This window comes from Canis lupus, chromosome 6, assembly GCF_048164855.1.
Source record: "Canis lupus baileyi chromosome 6, mCanLup2.hap1, whole genome shotgun sequence".
NCBI classification, from domain to species: Eukaryota; Metazoa; Chordata; class Mammalia; order Carnivora; family Canidae; genus Canis; species Canis lupus.
In genome coordinates, this window is record NC_132843.1 from 68,885,661 (window position 1) to 68,909,518 (window position 23,858).

The 23,858-nt window shown below is 38.8% G+C and overlaps 1 protein-coding gene across 3 annotated transcripts in view; it reads right to left on the bottom strand.

Annotated features, from left to right (window-relative positions):
• CENPF (centromere protein F) overlaps window positions 1–23,858 on the bottom strand; it is a 63,637-nt gene that overhangs the window by 33,509 nt on the left and 6,270 nt on the right. For all 3 annotated transcript variants that reach the window (XM_072831069.1, XM_072831068.1, XM_072831067.1), the window contains exons 4-9: window positions 19,261–19,382; window positions 18,795–18,889; window positions 15,542–15,833; window positions 14,200–14,402; window positions 5,009–5,134; window positions 3,697–3,825 (exon numbers count right to left, since the gene is read on the bottom strand). In XM_072831069.1, the coding sequence (XP_072687170.1) occupies window positions 3,697–3,825; window positions 5,009–5,134; window positions 14,200–14,402; window positions 15,542–15,833; window positions 18,795–18,889; window positions 19,261–19,382 (967 nt within the window). The remainder of the gene's footprint in view (window positions 1–3,696; window positions 3,826–5,008; window positions 5,135–14,199; window positions 14,403–15,541; window positions 15,834–18,794; window positions 18,890–19,260; window positions 19,383–23,858) is intronic.

Here is a 23,858-nt window from a genome sequence, read left to right on the forward strand (position 1 = left end):
AGGAAGCCCATTAAACAGTAACAATTTATCCTGGGAAGGGAGGTTTTTTTGTTCAACTAACCTTGGATAGCCAGATAGAGAGGACTCCTAGCACATAACAGATGTCAGGGAGTCCCTTCTCCCATTGTGGCTATATCCCCATCTCTGGTTCCTCTAAGAGAGGTCAACATGTCCCACTTGGTTATATCCTGAATTTGAGAATTAACCTCTATTTTCCATTAAAGGAGACTCTACCTAAGAGGTAGAGCCTTAATTTTAGAAAATAAAGAAGCAAGCACTAAGAAAATGGATGGCAGGCACTCTGACAACAGATGAGTACCTGATATATTCAGAGTAAACTCTAGAATGTGTCACCCTGTCAAGCCACAGGGGTCAAGTCAAGAAAAGAATGAACAACTACAATCCACCTGCCATTTTTGAGCTGTGGTATTCAGTGCTTGAGTGTTGCAGGTAGAGCTGGGAACTAAACAGACAAAAGCCCCTCCTCATGGAAAGACTTAAGTGATTGGAAGGAAAACATAAAAAAACAAATAACTGTATCATACATCACATGATATGCCCTACGTAGAAAAATTAAGCAAAGTAAAGGAAACAGAAAGTACTTGAGGGTAAGAGTCTACGGGATGACCAGAGTAGATGTCATTGATAAAGCGACACTAGAAGAGAGAAAGCTCAAGCAACTGAAGGTGTATGCCCTACAGAACTTTCTGGACACAGCACATCCCCAAAGAGCATAAGTGGAGTGTGTTCAACCAACAGCGAGGTGGTGGGAGGGCCGTCAGGGTCTTATAGGCCTTTGGAAGGACGTGGCTCCTACTATGAGAGAGAGGAGAAGTGATTGCAATTGTGAGTAGAGGAGTGACATAATCCGGACTTCTACTTTAATTTTTTTTTTTTTTTTTTTTTTTTTTTTTTTTTAATTTATGATAGTCACAGAGAGAGAGAGAAGAGGCAGAGACACAGGCAGAGGGAGAAGCAGGCTCCATGCAGGGAGCCCGACGTGGGATTCGATCCCGGGTCTCCAGGATCGCGCCCTGGGCCAAAGGCCGGCGCCAAACCGCTGCGCCACCCAGGGATCCCCCGGACTTCTACTTTAAAAAGACTTACACTCGGGCTGATGGTTGAAAATAGATTTTAAGGAGCAAGTCCAGAAGGATGGAGGGCAGTAAGGAGGCTCATACAGTAACCCAGGTGAGAAATGACAGTGTCTCACACCACACAGAGGAGCACAGATAGTTAGAAGTAGCCATATTCAGTATAAGATAGAAAGTTAGACAATAACTTTCATTAGACAGAAATTCAGGGAGGGAACAGAATCAGAGGGAAGGGATGTTAGAGCTTACTACCAATTTCCTAAAATACGAGTCTTAACATTTCAGTTGTTGCTGGCAATTTAATACTCATTTTATCTATAAAGCATATTACATAGGAACACTTGGAAAAATTAATAATAGGCAAAAGCCAAAATAAAACAAAATTGCCTAACTGTATAGTCCAGAGAGAAGCAAACTCATGTTTGGTATAGCTTTTGTAAAACTATGTATTGGACATAATCATGTGTTCATAATTATGCAGTGCCATTGTTTAAAATGATTATAGTAGTAATCTAAATGCATGACAAAAAACAACAGTATAGAACGGTAGGAAATAAAAAACCAATTTCTATCCAACACTATACCCCTTTTTATGTATAGTTTTTCACAATTTCTATTTTTATTCCTTTGATGGTTACTTTCATTATTCTAAATAATAATCTTATAACATTATGGATTTATCAGTGGATTCTCACATACAGTAAGACCTACCTCCCTTCCAATTTACAAATTTTAGTAAAAAGTATTATGTATTATTGACTTCTTCCATTGCCTTAACATTATAGTTTTAAATAATAAACTTAAGTCTTGGGCAGCCCAGATGGCTCAGCAGTTTAGCGCCACCTTCAGCCCAGGGCTTGATCCTGGAGACCTGGGAGCGAGTCCCACATCAGGCTCCCTGCATGGAGCCTGCTTCACCCTCTGCCTGTGTCTCTGCCTCTCTCTCTGTGTCTTTCATGAATAAATAAATAAAATCTTTAAAAATAAATAAATAAAAAATAAACTTAAGTCTCTTTTTCTTGATCCAATAACTTTCAATATATATCTGACTCCTTATTAGGTAAAATGTATAAACATGCATTTCTAGCCATATTTTTCTCTCCTCTCTATTCTTCAAGTTGTGTGTTCCTTTACCCAGGGCCTGAGTTTATAGTTCTGCAGGCAACTCCAAAGGGCACCATTCATTCATAGTCTTCATAGGTTTGTATGGTTATCAGTGTCTTGAGGTGGGGGCGGGGCACCTTTTTGTAATTCACACAAATATACCAATTGGCTTAGAAAAGACAAGATTGGTAAATTCTGTGCATTATATCCCATAATATATACATTATATTCTGTAACTATGTTTAAGTGTTTTGTTCATACCTCTACTCTAAAACCTAAAAACCAGGGATGCCTGGGTGGCTCAGTGGCTCAGCATCTGCCTTTGGCTCAGGGCATGATCCTGGGGTCCTGGGATCGAGTTCCATATCGAGTTCCCCACAGGGAACCTGCTTCTCCCTCTGCCTATGTTTTTGTCTCTCTGTGTGTCTCTCATGAGTGAATAAATAAGATCTTAAAAATAAGTAAATAAATAAATGTTATTTTTTATTATCAGGTTTTATTTAACCTGGATACCAGTAAAACATAACTTATATTTACTTACTTTTTAAAAAGTCAAACAAATCAGGCTTATTCTTAGCAGGGAAGTCGGAAGCACGTGGGAGGGTTTCTGGGGTAGGTGACAAGATTCTATGCTCCGACACAGATAATGGTCCTAAGAGAGCATTCCTAATAATAATTTATTGAATTGTAAATCTGTTCTATATAGATTTTGTCTATTAACTCGAAAAGGTTTAAATGTAGTTATAATACTCATGCATATGCAAATATAGGCACATACAGACACACACAAATATAGACACGTGTGTGTAAATAAAGGTAGAGTCAGAAGAATCCTAATGGAAGACTCTGAGCTGTGAGAGAAAAAGCAGAGTTGAAGATGACACAGTGATTTGGCCTCAGTGATGTCAAGACTGGAACTGCTATTTACTGGGATAAGGAAGATTATGGGAGGAGCACATTTGAAACAAATAGCTGGAGTTCAGCTATTACCATGCTAAGTGTGAGGTGCCTGTTGGACAGGCAAGTGGAAATATCAGGTGCACACCCACCAGCCTGGAATTCAGAACATGCATCCTGGCTAAAAATTATATAGGGTTGTCATCATATAGATGAGAGGCAAGCCCATAAGACTGGATGAGATCATTTTTGGAGTAAGTGTTAAATAAGTAAACTGACTTTAGGTTTCAGCACTTTGGCTATTTGCGGGAGGCATAAATTACTCGGGATGGCTCCCACCTGCTGACGCAGCGGAGAACCACCGGACTATCACACCCTTCCACCCACCTTCAGATCTGAGATCCTCACTCACTCCTCTCTTTCTGTAAATCAGCAAACCCAGACTCAGAAAGATCCCATTTGCTCTCTCCTTTGATAAATAAGGAAAGGGAGGTTAGAGCAGCTCTTTAGAAGCATCACAAGGCCAGCTGCAGTTAGAGAAAATGCATGAATTAGGAAAAGGGGGACTAAATGAGGAGAGAGAACTAAGCCAGCTCCCTACTTTATCCAGGTCAGCCTGCAGGATATTGTGAGTGTTCTTGGCTTGCTGTAACTCCTGCGTGAGTCTGCCTTTCATCTGTGTGCTCTCCTGGTCCAGGGCTTGGAAGGCACGCTGTTGACGGGAGAGCTCCTGAAACAGCAAAGGCACAGGCGTCAGTGGGGTTGGGGACGGTTAACGAGGAGACTCTAGGGTGAGCGGCAACCCTCCTGCGGGCGGGCCATGCCATGCTCAAAGAGCAGGAGGCGCTGGGGAGCCAGGCTGACCACTCACTTAATGATCAACATAAACCATCCTTAGCTCTAGTCCTGGGGATCAAACGCAGGCCTTTGAGGGGAAGGGGAAGGAGTCTGCCCGTTGACCTCATGGAAACCAGACAGCTTCCATCCCATCCCCAATATTAAAATATTCATGTCCCTTTCGACAAGTCCAGGGACAAAAGGGAGGAGAGCTGAGCTGCCAGGGTCACAACTTGACTAGGAAATCAAAGATTCTCAAAAATGGGGTTTAAGATATCAAACATCCTGGGGAACCTGGGTGGCTCAGTGGTTGAGCGTCTGCCTTTGGCTCAGGTCATGATCCCAGGGTCCTGGGATTGAGTGTCCCATTGGGCTCCCTGCATGGAGCCTACTTCTCCCTCTGCCTATGTCTCTGCTTCTGTGTGTCTCTCGTGAATAAATAAAATCTTAAAAAAAAAAAAAAAAGACCTCAAACATCCTAACACCACTTACAATTTTGAATGACAGCAGGATATGCCACCATTCAACTTTTGATAACCATACCAGGATACCAGATTTCCATTTCCAGGCACCCTTACTGAAAGACCAGAGAGTCTCCCTGCACACGACACACTCTGCCAAGCTAAGTCACTGGCACCAGCAGCAATGCTTCTGGAAGGGCATCTTCAGCCCTAATTCACCTGCCAGCCTCTTGTCCCATTGCAACAATTACCTTTCTAATATATCTGCCAACAAGAGGCTTTCAAAATAGGGAGAGAACAGGATACAACTTCCTTCACAACTGAGAGTTGTTTCAAAGAAGAGATATGATTCTTTCCAACTCTCAGTATCAGACCTCAAAGATATCAGAGGACACAGATAAAAAAGAACATTCTGGCTATCAGTCGCTTCTCCAATCGAAAACTGAAAGATGGAAGTGTGGTGGAAAACACGGGAAACCTCTTCCTCACAAAGTAGTTCCCCTATCAAAGGACACCCCAAGAGATAACATTCGGCAGCTCTTCTCAAATGACAAAACCATGAAATGCCCGACAAGAGCCTTCAGGGCAAACTCCTCATGAATCTATTTACCTTACCTCTTGAAATTCCTTTTCTTTCTCCTTGATTTTCTGTTCCAGAGAACATTTGGCACTTTCTGCATTTTGTCGCTGACAACTCAAATCTTCAGACAATCTTCTCAGTTTTTGTTCCAACGCAGTACACTAAACAAATAAAAAGGGTCAATACAAAATTATCCGAGATGAGAAGCAAATTATTTTGAATTTTAGAAAAATTAGTCCTGAGACTTCCAAGTTCATCTTTATATTTTGATATTTTTGTTTCATTAAAAGTTGGATTTTAGGGGCACCTGGGTAGCTCAGTGGTTGAGCATCTGTCTTTGGCTCAGGTCATGATCCTGGGATCCGGGATTTAGACCCACATCAGTCTCCCTGCAAGGAGCCTGCTTCTCCCTCTGCCTGTGTCTCTGCCTCTCTCTCTCTGTCTCTCATGAATAAATAAATAAAATCTTAAAAAAAAAAAAATAAAGTTGGATTTTAAATGATCAGTGGGGGCACCTCGCTGGCTCAGCCAGTAGAGTGTGTGACTGTTGGGGTTGTGAGTTCAAATCCCACTTTGGGTGTAGAGATTATTTACATAAAACTTCAAAAAAAAATAAACTAATAAGTAAATAGAATAAAACGATCAACAAATATTAAAACCACTATAATTATTTTAGCATATGTAAAGCTTATATTTGGGAAATATTAGAAGGGATGTAAACTATTAGACCATTTAGATGAATACTTCATAATTTGCACTAGGAAAAAAGAAATCAGCATTTCTGATAAAGATTCATCTAATATTTTGTTGCATGGAAATGAGAGGTTCAAATGCAATGATGCTGACCTGTGTAATTTAGAAGCTGTGAAATAATCAGTGGGTACCCATTACTCTCATATGATAGTTTCTTTCAACTAACCAAAGACAAGTTTGTTTCTATTTTGTGGTAAATTTTAAATATTAAAATGCCTCTTTCCACAATGCTCCCACTGCACCATTTTAAATTTCTGAAGGCCAACAGGCACATGAAATGCTGCTCCATATCACTTGTCATCAGGAAAATACAAATCAAAATCACAATAAGATATCATTTTACACTGATGAGAATGGCTAAAATTAATAAGACAGGAAACAACAAATGTTGGTGAGGATGTGGAGAAGGGGAAACATCTTGCACTGTTGATGGGAATGCAAGCTGGTGCAGCTGCTCTCGAAAACAGTGTGGAGTTTCCTCAAGAAGTTAAAAATAGAGCTACCCTACAATCCTGCAACTGCACTACTGGGTATTTATCCCAGATACAGATGTAGTGAAACAACAGGACACCTGCACCCCAATGTTCATAGCAGCAATGTCCACAATAGCCAAACTGTGGAAGGAGCCATGATGTCCTTCGACAGATGAATGGATAAAGAAGATGTGGTCTACATATACAATGGAGTATTACTCAGCCATCAGAAAGGACAAATACCTACCATTTACATCGACATGGATGGGACTAGAGGGTATTATGCTGAGTGAAATAAGTCAATCGGAGAAAGACAATTATATGGTCTCACTCATGTGGAACATAAGAAATAGGAAAAGGACCATAAGGCAGGGAAGGGAAACTGAGTGGGGAAAAATCGGAGAGGAAGACAAACCATGAGAGACTCTTAATCTTAAAAAACAGAGGGTTGTTGGAGGGAAGGGGGATAGGAGGATGGGGTAACTAGGTGATGGGTATTTAAGGAAGGCATGATGTCATGAGCATGGAGTGTTATACTATATGCTGGCAAATTGAATTTAAATAAAAATACTAGGGACGCCTGGATGGCTCAGCGGTTGAGCATCTGCCTTAGGCTCAGGGCATGATCCTGACATCCAGGGATCAAGTACTGCATCGGGTTCCATACGTGAGGAGCCTGCTTCTCCCTCTGCCTGGTCTGCGCCTCTCTCTCTGTAACGCTCATGAATAAGTAAAAATAAAATATTTTTTTTAATTTAAAAAATAAAAATAAATAAATAAATAAATAAATAAATAAATAAGTAAATTTTAACCAGAAAAAAAAAATTTCTGAAGGTTCACAGCACCCCAGAGATTATCATAACTGGTTTTTAACCAAGCTGCCCTAAGCAACAGAAAGAACATTCTTTTGCCTTTGTACCTCGCCAATACCTTAAAATAAGTTTTAAAATATGAAATAATCATAACTTAGGATGCCTTTCTAAAATTAAATTGGAGCAAAATTGTCTTAAATCAAGGGCTAAAAAAAAAAAAATCAAGTGCTGAAACCCATTCCTCTGAATCTTCCCTATGTAGGATATGAATTTTCAAATCCTTAAAATGCCCTACAAAACAACTCTCAAGTTTCCAGGAAGAATAAGAACACTTTATATCCGTGGGGGAGTATCCCTGATCTAAAAGAAATGTGCCCCAATTTGGCAAATCTCTCTTCTAAAGTATTTCTCTGAGACTCACTATAGTCTCATTTTGAACTATTAGAAATACTAGAAATTTAATAGAAAAATTGGAGGAAAATAAAATACTATGTAATACTTTGCCAGAAGACCAGTCAGAGACCAATGATTAACCAAAGACAAGAAAAACAAAGCTGGTCATTAATGATTAAATGATTTTCCAACTATCAGAACTTTAAATATACCAAATTCAAAAAGAAAAATAATTGAGCCAGTGGTCAAATTAATCCATGGCCTTGGACATTAAGATACATTTTGTTATCTTTACTCTTCTTAAATTTTTAAATCCCCAAGAAAAAGCATTACAGAAATTGTTTATAATAATAATCAATATGAATCTAACAAATATTTATCGAGAGCCTGCTATGTGTCAAGCATTGTGCCAGGCACCTGGGATGCAGCGGTAAACAACCCAGATAAAAAAAATCACCGCCCAAATGATGGTCCAAATTTCGGTGGTTGACAATTCTCAGGGAAAAAAAAAAAAAAAAAAAAAACCCATGCCATACAGAGACGAATGAACCCTTGGTGCCCTCTGCTGGTCCTCCTTCAAACTGCAACATATTCCACTAACAGCTCTCAGAATCCAGAATTCTTTGTTAGTACAAAATAGTTTTAAAAAGAGCCTTTAGAAAACATCTACCTTTTATTTAAATTTTGTACAATGACATTCTGATACTGATGATGCATAATCCACATAAGAGTAGATGACCAGTAGGTGTCATGAATGTTCCATAATATTCTAAAAATGTGTCCAGAGCTGAAATCCTTGAAAACATGTAGTATATGACTCTGGGCACTCACTTAGCACCGTGGGCCTTAGTTTTCATCTGTGAAACGTGGGTGCTGAACTCTAGGTGTGCTGCCAGACTCAATGCTTCTACATGAGTTCATATTTTGTATCCCACACAGTTTGTAAATACTTAGAAAAGAAGTATATTAGAAACAGCGTATGTTCACAAAAGAACATGGTAGGGCACCTGGGTGGCTCAGTGGTTGAGTGTCTGCCTTTGGCTCAGGTCATGATCCCAGGGTCCTAGGATCAAGTCCCACATTCGGTTCCCCGCAGGGAGCCTGCTTCTCCCTCTGCCTATGTCTCTGCTTCTCTGTGTCTCTCATGAATAAATAAATAAAATCGTGGGGGGGAAAAAAAAGAAACATAGTATTGATTTTGATTGAATTAGTTCCATTTTACTTAATGGGTAATTCTAATGGTAGGTCAGGGAACAGCATAAACAAGGCATAATTTGATTTCAGCAACACATTTGACCAGGTCCTATTATCCTAAGAGGCAAGAGGGAGAAAGACAGACTGAATTTTCAGTTAGGTAGATTTGTAGCTCTCTGGAAAAAAAGGAATCCAGAAAGCATTGAACAAATGAGTCTTAAGAACCTGGGACGGGGGATGGCTTCTAATAGAAACCCAGAGCTGTCTTCTCAGCACTGTTCTAGTCAAAAGTTTTCATTCATGATATGGTAAGAAGAAACCTTATCAAATATGTTAGATAAAACAAAGATTCAGTGATCCTTTCACACCAAAACCAGTAAGATAAAGTATAATAGGATAAGTTAATTCTTATATATAAGAAGGCTTGAGTTGGCAGAAATGCAACTGAAAATAAACTTGAATAACAAGGAACTCAACACAATAATAACTAATATATTATTATAAATTCACCATGTGCCAGGCACTATGCTAAAGCCTTTACAAAAGTTATCTTTATCTTTACAACAAACTTATGACAAAGACACTATTAACACCATTTTATTGATTAGACAGTGGAGGCTCAGAATTCAAAAACAAAACAATTGAGATGTGTCAGAACCAGGGCTCAAATCCAAGTCTTTTTAACTTAGAAAAACAACCTACAAACTCAGACTGCACAAAGTGAATAAATATGTATGTCAAGGTAGGTCATGGTCCCATTGACCCTCCATTGCACCCTCATACACTGAATTAGTATTTATCAGCAGATCTCTACGCAAAGCATTGCACTAGGAGAATGTCTGAAAAATAAACCTAGACTAACACTTCCAGGAAGATAGAATAAACATACATTTCCCTATTCCTGCCATCAAGAACAATTCAAAACCTGCACAAATGTTAAGAAAGCTCTGAAAGGAGAAGAAGACTGAGTGACTAGGGACTTTGGGACTCAAGGTAAATACATGATAGTGCTGAAAGAAGATAAGAGTCAGCCTAGAATCCCTGTATCCTGAGGAAATACCTGCCAGGATAAAGTATCAAGAGAAATGAAAACTAAGGGAGTATGTGGCCAGTAGATCAACCCTAAAAAAAAAAGGCTAAAAGAAGTTCTCTAAACAAAAAGGAAATGATGAAAGAAGGAACCTTGGAAGAGATTGGGAAAGAAGAAAACAAAGTAAGCAACGATATTGGTATAAATGATAGAAAAATGGAGAAGAGAAAGAAAGTCTAAGTTATGTTTGACAGCTAAAGCAAAAATTCTAAGACTGTCTGAAGTAGTTCTAAATGTAGGTAGGGAAAACACTTAAGAAAATGGGATTATAAATAGGGGAAAGTAAAAGGATGAAAAGAATAGTAAGTTTTCTGTAATCCATTAGAGCTGCTTACATGACAACCAGCAGACAGATAAATGGTATGTATATGTAATGTATTATCTAGAGCACTCACTATAAAAGCTCTACAAGGAAATACATCCAGAAACACTAGATAAATTAAAATGAAATTCTATAAAATGTTTGAGTAACCTACAGGAAACAATAAAATGAAAAACAAAAAGAAATAGAAAACAATAAATAAGATAGCAGTTTTAAGCCATGCCCTATCAGTGATTACAATAAATGTAAATGGCCTAAATATGCTAATTAAAAGACAGATGGTGGAAGAGTAGATTAAATAATAAATAATAATAATAAAAAAACAAATCTAACTATATATTGTCTATGCAAAACTCACTTCAAATATAATAATAAAAGGATAGGCTGAAAGCCCAAAGACAGAAAGAAATACATCATGCAAACATTAAAGGAAACGTGGAGTGGCTATGTTAATATCAGAATGAGTAGACTTCAGAATGAAGAAAATTTCCAGAGACAATGAAGGCTATAATACAATGAGAAAGGTCAATCAGCCAATAAGACATAGCAATCCCAAATGCATATGCTACAGAGCTATAAAATATGTGAAGCGAGAGCAGCCCTGGTAGCTTAGCGGTTTAGTGCCGCCTTCAGCCCTGGTCCTGGAGACCCAGGATTGAGTCCCACATCCAGCTCCCTGCATGGAGCCTGCTTCTCCCTCTTCCTGTGTCTCTGCCTCTCTCTCTGTGTGTCTCTCATGAATAAATAAATAAAATCTTAAAAAAATATATGTGAAGTGAAAACTATAGAAGAAATAGATAAATCAACAATTACAGAAGACTCTCACCATCCTTCTTTCAAAAACTGATAGACAGGAAACCAGTAAATATATAGGAGAATTCAACAACACCAACAACCAATCGATAATTTGGGGCTAAGGATAATTTTAGAACACTCCATTCAACAAGAGAATACTTTTTTCCCCCAAGTGCCCATGAAATATACCAAGATAGGCCATTGTCAGGCCATAAAACAAGCCTCAACAAACTTAGAATTGAAATCATTAAGTATGTTCTCTGAACACAATGGAAATCAATAATAGAAAGAAGAAAACCTCCAAACGCGTGGAAATGTAACAAGGTATTTCTATGTAATCCATGAGGCAAAGAGGAAGTCTCAAGAAAAATGTTTTAAAAATACACTGAATGGAATAAAAAATACAATATATCAAAATTTGTAGGACACAGTTAAAGCAGTACTGAGGGAAATTTATACTTTGAAATGCCTACACTGGAAAAGAAAAGTTTCAAATCGGGATCCCTGGGTGGCGCAGCGGTTTGGCGCCTGCCTTTGGCCCAGGGCGCGATCCTGGAGACCCGGGATCGAATCCCACGTCGGGCTCCCGGTGCATGGAGCCTGCTTCTCCCTCTGCCTGTGTCTCTGCCTCTCTCTCTCTCTCTCTCTCTCTCTCTCTGTGACTATCATAAATAAATAAAAATTAAAAAAAATAAATAAAAATCTTATAAAAAAAAAAAAAAAAGAAAAGAAAAGTTTCAAATCAATTATTTAAGCTCCCCATCTCAATAACCTAGAAAAAAGAGCAGAATAAGGCCAAAGTAAGCAGAGGAAAATAAGAGAGCAAAAACAGATAAAGTTGGAAAAAGAAAATAATAGACAATAAACGAACAAAAGAGCTGATTCTTTGGAAAGAATAACAAATTGACAAATTTTATTGTTATTACTGACAAAAATTGACATATCTCTAGCAAGACTGACAAAGAGAAAACAAGACAGAAATATCAAAAACAGAGAATATTATCTAACAATATCAAAAGAATAAGAATTACTACAAATTAACTACATTTTTAAGTTTAAAAATTTGGATAAAAAGGACCATTTCCTCTAAAAACACAAGGTATCCCAACTCATTCAGTATGAAATACTTTTTTTTTTTAAGATTTTATTTATTTATTCATGAGAGACACAGAATGTAAGAGAGGCAGAGACACAGGCAGAGGGAGAAGCAAGCTCCATGCAAGGAGCATGACGTGGGACTTGATCCCAGGTCTCCAGGATCAGGCCCTGGGCTGAAGGCGGCACTAAACGGCTGAGCCACCCAGGCTGCCCATGAAATAATTTTAATAGCCCTATATCTATTTTAAAAGTTAAATTTGCAATTTTTTAAAAGATCTATTCATTTTAGAGAGAGAGAAAGAGAGAGCACAGCGGGAGGGGCAGAGGGAGAGGGAGAAAATCTCAAGCAGACTCCACACTGAGTACAAAGCCCATCGTGGAGCTTGATCTCATAACCCATAAAATCATGACCTGAGCTGAAATCAAGAGTCAGACACTCAACTGACTGTGCCACCCAGGTGCCCCTTAAATTGGTTATTTTAAAACTCCCAAAAAAGAAATCTCCAGGCCCAGATGGTTTCATGGAGAATTCTATCAAACATAAAGAAGAAATAACACCAATTCTACACAATGTCTTCCAAAAACAGAATAGGAGAGAACACTTCCCAATTCATTTTATGAAACTAGTATGACTTCTCATACAAATACCAAGGACAAAACAAAAATAGGAAACAGCTGACTAAAATCCCTCATAAATATAGACACAAAAATCCTCAACAAATGGTTAGCAAATAAAATCCAGAAATATATAAAAAGAATTACATACCATGGCTATGTTGGGCTTATTCTAAGGACATAAGGCTTGTTCAAATATTTGAAAAGCCATCAACGTAACACACCATATTAAAAGCTATTATTTTATACAACTACATGTGAATCTACAATTACCTTAAAATAATTTTTAAAGAAAGAAAAGAAAAGAGGGAAGAGTGAACTAACGAACCTGCCTTCAGGAGGCAAATAGAACACAGAGGTCTACCTACTACAGTGGTTCTTATCTACTGCCTTGGAAATATCTAGAGTTGATTAAAAGTAAATTCCTTAAGCCCACATCAGACAAAGGTCTAACAGGATTAGTTTTGCCAGGTTCTCAGTGATTCTGACAATTAGCCAAGTGTGGGAACCCACAGGGCCAGGACACAAGTGATGACAATAAAAAGGTCATTAAGAGAGATGCCAGGAGAAAAGATCTCACTGCATAAGAGATGAAGGAGCTCACAGGTTGAGGAAAATATCAAGAGTATTCCAAGAAAAGAGTATGCCACGCAGAAAGGCAAATGTGAGCAAAACACTGGACCCAGATCGGGGCACCTGCGTGACTCAGTTGGTTGAGCATCCAACTTCTGATTTTGGCTCAAGTCATTTCAAGGTCATTAGATCGAGCCCCTCGATCAAGCCCACATCAGGCTCCTCATTCAGCAGGGAGTCTGAGTGAGATTCTCTCTCACCCTCTGCCCCCCACTGCATGTACACATGCTGTCTCTAAAATAAATAATTAAAAAAGAATTAGAAGAAGAAAGAAACACTGGACCCAGATGAAGACTGGGTTCAGGAAACACCAAATAATCAGTTGGTCCTAGAAGATAATTCACCTTTCTCTACACTTATTACCATACGCCATATTATCTACACAACTATATATTTATGCTACATCCACCATTACGATGAAGCTCTCCAAAAGCAATAGTTTTTGTCTATTTTCTCACTGCTTCACCCCAGGTCTAGAACAGTGCCTGACAAACAGTAGACAGTCAACAAATATTTGTCAAATGAGTCTGAATAAATGAATAGAAAAAAAGGAATAAAACATTAGAGGTAGGTTGGGGGCCAAGCAACAACAAAACACCCTCAAACACGCTAAGAAGCTTGGCCTTAATTGGAGCATTAAGCTTAAATTTTGGGAGTACACACATTGGATCCAAAAGTCGATCAATTAAATTTTATCTTAAGTCCTAAACCGCTTTGAAAGTTCCATCACTTAGTCACCTCTTGCATATGTCAAGTGCAATATATACATAATCTTAATCTTCCCCACCCTCTTGGATGGACAAGAGATCAGTGACTTGCCCAAGTCACTTGGCTGGGAAAACATGCAATCTGGATTTGACCCCACATCTACCCAATTCTAAAAGAACTTACTAGTTCAATTGTACCAATACTGCCTAGTGTGTATTAATGAGGTTCATTACTAACATTTATTTCATAACTTTAGGTGTTAAAATTTTGTATGGAAAGAATTTCCAAAGAACTCGATGACAAAATGTAGGTTTTCAACAATGCACGAAAAGTCCAGTACCTTGGATGATGCCTGGTCATACTGTGCTGTTGTTCTCATGAGTTCATCCCTACTTTTATTCAAAATTTTCTCTTTTTCAATTAATTCCGCTTTGGCTTTCTCCAGGTGGAGTTGGAGTTCGTGACATTTATTCACTTGGCCTTTCATCTCTTTTTCTTGTCCTTGCAGATGTAGTTCCAAATCACTTATCTTGTTCCTTAGCTCTTAAATCACAAACAAAACCCACACTTTAGTTAATATCTATTTTTCACAAAAAATTTACAACTAAAGGCAGAATGTATCATTTATGTTATTACCCTGCTCGGAAGTCTTTGGTGGGACAGATATAAGTCAATTGGCACTAAACATGGAAACTACTTTAATTGGATTTAATTTCAATGGTTAGTCTCTATCACTTGTATTCAAATACCCCATAGGAAGCAGAAGAAACAAATTTTCTAATGCTTTCAGAGAAAGTTGGGAAAGAAAATGGTTTTCTAAAATCACGAAGAGTATTTTTTTGTGGCTACAAAAAGCGCATCCCATATGATACCCTACGTTAAAATTACCACTTGGTTTGATACACTGGCAAACTAATATTTGTTCTGTGCCCATATCAATACAAATGAGCTCAAAGCAGTACAAAATTCACCCTCCCATATCCTCTGGTAGCTTTACCTCCAGGAAAGATCAAGACAGTGTGAACCTCCTATACTGCCAAAATTAACAATAATTTTTAATTTTTTTTCCTACATACACACAACAGTGGTTCCAATGGCATTGGCAGTGTGACAATTCTCACCAGTGAACATTGATGGTGATTTTCAATATATCATACCACTGGAAATTATCATAGTCTGCAGAGTAGATTCCAAAACACCACCTGGTCCCCTTGGCTGTCAGCTGCAGTGTGGTACCCCGGCCAAGGTTACAGGTTTGTTCCCATATGGACAACCTGGCAGTACAGAGCAAAGATGCTCTGTAGGCACATGCCACACCCCTGGCCAAAGATGTACAGACCACAGGTTTATTCCATGGGCCACAATATTAGCCAGGGGAAAAGTATAAGGAGTGCCAACTATAACTGACCTGTACTCCCTACTTCTAGAAAGAGAAAGCCACTCATCCTACTTTTGAAGGCTTTAGGGCACCAGCTTTTTAGTACAAAAAAAAAAAAAAAAAAGTACATCCCAAAACCGTTTCTCTCCCCAAACACTATTTCCTATCACCAGATTGAGATGTTGACCTCTAATGTGTCTAACAAAATACACGAGGATCTCATAGGGCTAAAAACATCTAGGATTACCTCTGAAATTACTTCAGGAAAAATTTAATTTCAATTCAATTTAGCTCAAAAAGTTACCTTGATTCTGGGCTTTTAATTGGTCCAAAAGATGAGAATTGTTCGAATTATCACAGAAACTGCCATTAGCATCTCTTTTCCCTGTTTGCAAAGTTGATCTACTTGGAGTCACCTCTTGTTCCCCAGATAAGTGAGCTGCAGACAAATCTCTTCTCATGGGAGTTTTTAGTGCACTCGATGAAAGCCGACTTGGGGTCTTTTCTTGTTGCCATGAGAACACAGATGAAGAGGCCTGATGCCGTGCAATGTCCCGGTGATTCATTGTGCTTTGGGGAATAGCCTGACTCACTTTCTGTAAAGATAGAAACTCTTTAGAACACGTTACACATCTCAATATTCAAGGCTATTTATTTTCAGACAGAACATAAAGACATAATGCCAAGAAGTTAACACTTCTGCTGTGTGCCAAGAATGAATGTTCAAGTTAAGGGAACCATTAGCTCCCAATATCCAGGGCGAGAACATTCTAATGGTTAGACTTTAGCATTGAAGGGTTAAGCCAATACCATCTGAGTCCCATCTATTAACATGGGTTCAGTTTTTATATTTATTCTGCAGCCCTCATATACTCCATTAAATATAAGTGAGTATTCACCACCATTTTGAATTCTGAAATTTGGTTTTCCTTTGCCTGTCCTTGGTGGCCTCCCCTCATAACTTTGCACATAGAGAATCAAAACTAAATATTAACCTAAAGAACTCTTTCAAGAATCTCACTTTCCACCATACCACTCCCAAAAGATGTCATATAAGGTGTTTTATGTTATATAATACACAGTTGTGGATTTGCTACTGCCTTGAATTCTTTTTTTTTTTTAATTCAAGTATAGTTAACATACAGTATCATATTAGTTTTAGGTGTACAATGATTCAACAATTCTATATATTTCTCAGGGCTCATCAAATAAATCCCCTTTATCTCTTTCTTTTGTTCTTCTCTTTCTCTTTTTTTTTTTTAAGATTTTATTTATTTATTTGAGAGAGAGTATGAGTGGGAGGATGGGGGGTGGGGGCAGAGGAAGAGGGAGAAACTCAGAACCTCTTGCTGAGCAGGGAGCCTGACACAGGACTCAATCCCAGGACCCTAGGATCAAGACCTCAGCCGAAGAAAGGCACTTAACTGAGCCACCCAGGCTTCTCTTTTGTTCTTCTCTCTACCTCCATTCTGGCAAATATCAAGACATGGCTATAGATACTGCATTGAATTTTTTATAGCAAAAGCTCTTCTTGCCAAAGGATTCATGTTCATAGAGATTCAAACTCCTCCAGAAAAAAACAAAAAACAAAAAACAAAAAAAACCTCTAGGAATCAATGTCAAGAGCACCAATGGTGGGATGCCTGGGTGGCTCAGTGGTTGAGCATCTGCCTTCAGCTCAGGGTGTGATCCTGGAGTTCCAGGATCGAGTCCCACATAGGCCTCTCTGCAAGGAGCCTGCTTCTCCCTCTGCCTATGTCTCTGCCTTCTGTGCCTCTCATGAATAAATAAATAAAATCCTAAAAAAAAAAAAAAAGCACCAATGGGCACCAATGACTGAACTGGATCACAAAGCACATGATATTTCTAAGACAAATCAGAGAACAACTGTTTAATTTTTATGCACCATGAGAAGCGATACCTGTGCTACGTATCAGAATCCTGGGGACCTCCAAACAAGGGTTAAAGCATGCAAATAATTTCAAGTGTTAAAGCTGTAACAAGTACTTTGTGATGCTCAGTATTTATTTTTTTTATTTATTTATTTTTTTGGTGATGCTCAGTATTTAAAGTATCTACTTCTATATCCAGCCTTAAACTGTTTGCTGAATTGTCCCATCTCACCCAGTTCTTATGGTTATCAGAAATACATTAAGTGCAAAACTGGGAATTCTTTGTTTCTTTTTCTTCTTTTTCTTTCTTTCTTTTCTGTTCCTTTTTTTTTTTTTCTAGCAAATAACATCACACAAACAGAAATGGCAAAGGGAAATTCTATAGATATCACATATATTTAGGGTCAGTCCCTAAACTAAAAGCAGGGGTTTTTCTGAAACCCGCATTTTGTTTCTTTTGTTGGTATTAAACAAACATCTTCGCCCAGATCTCTCATTTACCCACACCAAAATGGAGTTTAAAACCCTATCCAGCAACTTATTTAACATAAATGAGGAGATTATCTTGATTGCATTCTCCTCTAAATAAGCATTTCAGGGACACCTGGATGGCTCAGCAGTTAAGCGCCTGCCTTCGGCTCAGGATGTGATCCTCGAGTCCCAGGATCGAGTCCCACATCAGGCTCCCTGTATGAGGCTTGCTTCTCCCTCTGCCTATGTGCCCCTCTCCCTCTCTCTCATGAATAAATAAATTTAAAAAAATTTTTAAATAAAAAATATAAGCATTTCATATAAATAATGACCCTCAAACCCCATGTACCTGGCAGCAATCAGCACATCCCATAAGGATTGAATGGGAAGCAATCGATGGCCTAAAGCCAGCCAGTGAGTGTCTGCAATGGCCCTGGTCCTACCCTTTCCTTACCATTAGATCTCAATGGGTAAATAATTATATGGCTACAGCTTCTGTAGAATTTGATGAACATCTAGTATCTAGGGATAAACTGATCTCCCCACACTATTTTTTTTACTCCAACTTGTTTGTTTTTTTTAAAGATTTTATTTATTAAAAAAAAAAAAAGATTTTATTTATTTATTCATGATAGTCACACACACGGAGAGAGAGAGAGAGGCAGAGACACAGGCAGAGGGAGAAGCAGGCTCCATGCACCGGGAGCCCGACGTGGGATTCGATCCCGGGTCTCCAGGATTGCGCCCTGGGCCAAAGGCAGGTGCTAAACCACTGTGCCACCCAGGGATCCCCCCAACTTGTTTTTAAAACCAAAAAAGTGGGATCCCTGGGTGGCTCAGCAGTTGAGTGCCTGCCTTCGGCCTAGGGCCTGATTCTGGAGTCTCAGGATCAATTCCCACATCAGGCTCCCTGCATGGAGCCTGCTTCTCACTCTGCCTGTGTCTCTGCCTCTCTCTCTCTGTGTCTCTCATGAATAAATAAATAAAATATTTAAAAATAATTAATTAATTGATTGATTAAAATAAAACCAAAAAAGTAATTATAACTAACGTAATCGGCCAGGAACTTTCTATTCTCAATGTAAGAAAAATGTGTCAAGCTCTCCATGAACCAGATTTCTTCTCCAACCTTGTACTCCTAATACCGAGGGACTTCAACTGCATGCTCTATCATTAGGCCCACAATTAACTTACTGTAGTAGCCTGCAAAGCTTTAACCTCTGCCTCTAATCTTTTTCGTTCTTCAACTTCTTTATTATATTTTTCTTTTAAATCTTCATACTTGGAACCTAAACAAAGATAATGATATACAGTTTTACTTTGGTCACTGATCTCATAAAGGAGTTCACAGATCAACAATCATTACAATAATCTAGGAACGAATATCGTGGTACCCTACGTAAACAGATGCTGGGTTTGGATATTCCAAACCAGAATTATTTTTAAAATACACTACAGGATAAAATGAAAAGTTTAAAGGCTTAATTAACCTGGTAGCTTAACAGATACACAAATGGATATGGAGCCCATTTAATGCCCAAATTAAAAGGGTTCCTTTTTTAATGCCCAAGTTAAAAGTTAAATTCAAAGATGAATTAATTGATTTCTTTGGCCACATTAAAATCCCAGTAAAAGAGCTATGAAGGAAAAAAATCCTTACCACTATAATATTGACTTGGTGTTAGTGGAGTTGCAAAAATTTTTTGTGGTGTCGTACATGAATGCAGAGAGACATCTGCAGCCTGTGCGGTTTGTTGGCTTCTTTCAAGTTCAGATTTACACCTGTTAGAAAAAGGACCCAAGAGGACACCAAATCAGAGCAAACGCTACAGAACGCCAGCATCACATGTTCCCTAAGGGTAATAAACTGACAAAAACCCCACCCTCTAAGAATTCTTATCATTTCATCCATCCAACAGATTTTAATAAGAATTCACTTATGTGACAGACCTAAACTCAGTTCCCCCCCCTTCAAAGGAACTCACTCTGGTTAGAGAAACAGAAATATAAACCAATAATTACAATGTTATAAAGGTTACAGTGAAGATCTGAAATGACCACACTGTAGTAGAGTTGAGAGGCTGGGGATTTATTCTGAGCAAATTGTATACTCTAAGCCAAAGGGAATATTTAAAGAGAATATTTAAAGACAGGAATATTTAAAACAAACAAATAAACAAAACCCCCAGAACTTCAGAAACATAGAAACTGGGCAGCCCGGGTGGCTCAGCGGTTTAGTGCCGCCTTCAGCCCAGGGCCTGATCCTAGAGACCCGGGATCGAGTCCCACATCGGGCTCCCTGCATGGAGCCTGCTTCTCCCTCTGCCTGTGTCTCTGCCTCTCTCTCTCTCTCTCGGATAAATAAACAAAATCTTAAAAAAAAAAAAAAAAGGAAAGAAAGAAACCTAGAAACTGGTGTCCCTGAAGCATGGGCTCAAATCACAAAACTGAGTATCACTTGTGATATTAAATAATTACAAAAACATAGGCCTGTCACGCATTTTGACATTTAAAAACACAGACACAAACATCAAGTTAACATAGTGCATGTAGAGAAGACAGGGCTGGCAACAGTCCCAATGGGATGGGAAAAGTAAGCTATATACTGTATATATGTACAGAATATTCCCATACATGTATACAGAAAAGCTTTCAGACTCAAACTACCTAAGTTAAGAGGACTCAATTCTCACAAGTCTACAATGTCTCTGATTTTAGCTCAACACAAGAAATGAAACGAACATCTACAAACAGCTAATAATGGGCAGCAGTCTCTTTCTCATGGACGTGTTGCTCAAAACGAGTAAAGACGACGCCTGGGTAGCTCAGTTGGTTAAGCCTCTGCCTTCGGCTCAGGTCATGATCTCAGAGTCCAGGGATCAGGTCCCACACTGGCGAGGGGGGAAGGGGTTCCCTACTCAGCAGGGAGCCTGCTCCTTCCCTCTCCCTCTGCAGCCCCCCCAGCTTATGCTCTCTTCCTCTCTCACTCACTCTCTCATCAATAAAATGTTTAATTTAAAAACAAAACAAGGGCAGCCCGGGTGGCTCAGCGGTTTAGTGCCACCTTCAGCCCAGGGCATGATCCTGGAGTCCCGGGATCGAATCCCACATCAGGCTCCCTGCATGGAGCAGCCTGCTTCTCCCTCTGCCTGTGTCTCTGCCTCTCTCTCTCTCTCTCTGTGTGTGTGTGTGTGTGTGTGTGTGTGTGTGTGTGTGTGTCTCATGAATAAATAAATAAAATCTTAAAAAAAAAAAATAGTGAAGAAAGTGTCCCAGTGCCCTAGCTCCACTCAGATCCAAATTCAATCTGGGAAGGAAAAAAGCAATGTTTGGGCTGAAAAGAACTGTGCTCTGCAAATCAAAACATCACATTCAATTTTATGGTAGGTAACAGTACTGTACAATAGGAAGGTTCTACTAATATGTAAAAAGTAACAAGAAACAACTGAATTTAATCTTAGTATTTTTTAACTCGATATTTTCAAAATACTATCATTTCAACTTATAGTCAATACTAAAATTATTGAAATAGTTACATTTTTTTGTATAGAACCTTCAGAATTTGGTATGCATTGCATACTTACAGCACATTTCAATTTGTAATAGCCACATTTCAAGCAATTAATAGGCATATGTAGCCAGTAGCTACCATGATGAATAGGTCAGGTCTACAGTCTAGCAAAGGTGTAGTAAGTTTGGTGACTCTAGAGATGAATTTTAAAGAACCTTATAAAATCAGTGTTTCTTTTGCCTCTCAAATCCACATGTCATCCCCCTCTGCCTATTCTTTCATTAGAAAAAAGTTTATTCGTTTTAAACTATACCCTATTTTTTCTATAAATCTTTACTTCTCCTATTTCCTATGAAGAAAAACACAGTGCCACCAAAAAAACACTAATTTAAGCTGTTCTCTACTAGGTTTAACTCTGAGATTGTCAATACTCAACCGTTTTTGACCATTTCAAATAGTTCAACCTAATTTGTTGAAGACCTTCCAGAAACCTAATCAGAGCCCACTGATGGAGAAGATAAGTTTCTGCCCTGTACTTGAAGGTTACTGGTGTGAATTTGAATATACTCAATAGTTTCTGTAGTTTATAGTTTTTATGTTCTAGAAAACTGTACTCTTAATAGTTTTTACAGTCTGAGGTTTATACCATTTATAAATATCTATATCTACATCATAGGTAATAAGAATACTTTTAAACTAAGTGTACTATCCTAATCTCAACTATAACAACCAATAATAATGATGCTAACACTTTCCAAGTTGCTAGGTATCACACACAACTCAGCACTTTATATCTGCAAATGTTGCTACCAAATGTCACTTTGCAATAAAATACAGATATGTATACAAAAGTATGTTTGCCTAAAATGTTAAAAATACAAACAGGGATCCCTGGTTGGTGCAGCGGTTTGGCGCCTGCCTTTGGCCCAGGGCGCAATCCTGGAGACCCGGGATTGAGTCCCACGTCGGGCTCCCTGCGTGGAGCCTGCTTCTCCCTCTGCCTGTGTCTCTGCCTCTCTCTCTCTCTCTCTCTCTGTGTGTGACTATCATAAATAAATAAAATAAAATAAAAAAACATTTGTTTAAATTATTAAAACCAGTATCTCTGGGGTGCCTACATGGCTCAGCCGGTTAAGTAACTGAGTCTTGGTTTCCGCTCAGGTCATGACCCCAGAGTCACGGGACCCATGCTTGCACGGGACTCCATACTCAGTAGGGAGTCGGCTTGGGATTCTTTCTTTCTCCCTCCCCTTTTGCCTTTCCCTCAACTTGTGCCCTCTCTCTCTCTGTCTCAAATAAATAAATAACATCTTTAAAAATAAAAACAATACCAGTATTTCTATAACCAGCAGCCAAAATGTGCTTTCAAAGAAAACTATTCTGGCATTCTGAAAGTAAGTTTCCACTTCCCTAGCTTCTGTTTTCCAAAAACTGCCTATCTTTCATTTATTCATTCGACAAATATGCGAAGGCCTACAACTGGCAGTTGCACGGGTATACCAATAAGACAGACAAGGTCCCTGTTCTCATGGAGTCTAATATGGCATAAAATAAACAAGACAACAAAAAAAGACTCGATGAGATAGAAGTTATTTTTCATTCTAACATGCAACTTATAGATAGCCACCTTCCCCCATGGATAGGAAACAAAATTAGGAAAAGTTTTATGTGTACCTAAATTATCTTCACAGGAAGATAAGAGTACTTTTAAAATGTCTTAACTTTGAAAAATATGTTTGATAGGTAGAATTAAGATTATTGGAGCTAGGGACGCCTGCGTGGCTCAGAGGTTGAGCATCTGCCTTTGGCTCAGGGTGTGATCCTGGGGTTCCAGGATAGAGTCCCACACCCGGCTCCCTGAAGGGAGCCTGCTTCGCCCTCTGCCTGTGTGTGTCTCTGCCTCTCTTTCTCTGTCTCTCATGAATAAATAAAATCTTAAAAAAAAAAAAAAAAAGAGGGAAACCTGAGTGGTGCAGCGGTTTAGCGCCTGCCTTTGGCCCAGGGCGTGATCCTAGAGACCCGGGATCGAATCCCACGTCGGGCTCCCGGTGCATGGAGCCTGCTTCTCCCTCTGCCTGTGTCTCTGCCTCTCTCTCTCTGTGTGACTATCATAAATAAATAAAAATTTAAAAAAAAAAAAAAAGATGACTAGAGTTATGTTAAGAAAAAAAATTTCTTGGTTTCAAGATACTTATTAATTACAAAGGGAAAAATAGTAACTTCACAATGGAGAAACCCAGACAACACCTTAACCAGGCCATCAAGGTAAAAGTCATATTAGGTCATGTACCCTCTGATAGGAGACACTGAGAAAGGCACAGCACTACTACTGTGTATTCTCACCCAAAATTTATAACCTCAATCTGTCTCAGTGGTTCTCAATCCACGATGATTCTACACTCCCAAAAAACATTTGGCAATGCCTAGAGACATTTTTGATTATCAAAACTTGCAACTGGGGTAGTTGCCACTGGCATGTAGTGGGGTAGAGGCCAGAAATGTTGGGTAAGTATCCTACAACGACAGGACGGCCTTCTACAACAAACAACCATCTAGTCTAAAATGTGAACTGTGCCACTTTGAAAAACCCTGATCTAATCATTAAAAAAAAAAACAAAAAAAAACAGCAGACGAACTGAAATTGAGGACTATTCTACACAAGAGTGACTAGTACTCTTCAACAATTTCAAGGACACAAGAAACAAGAAACTGTCACAGCTTAGAAAGAGACTAAGAAAATAACCAAA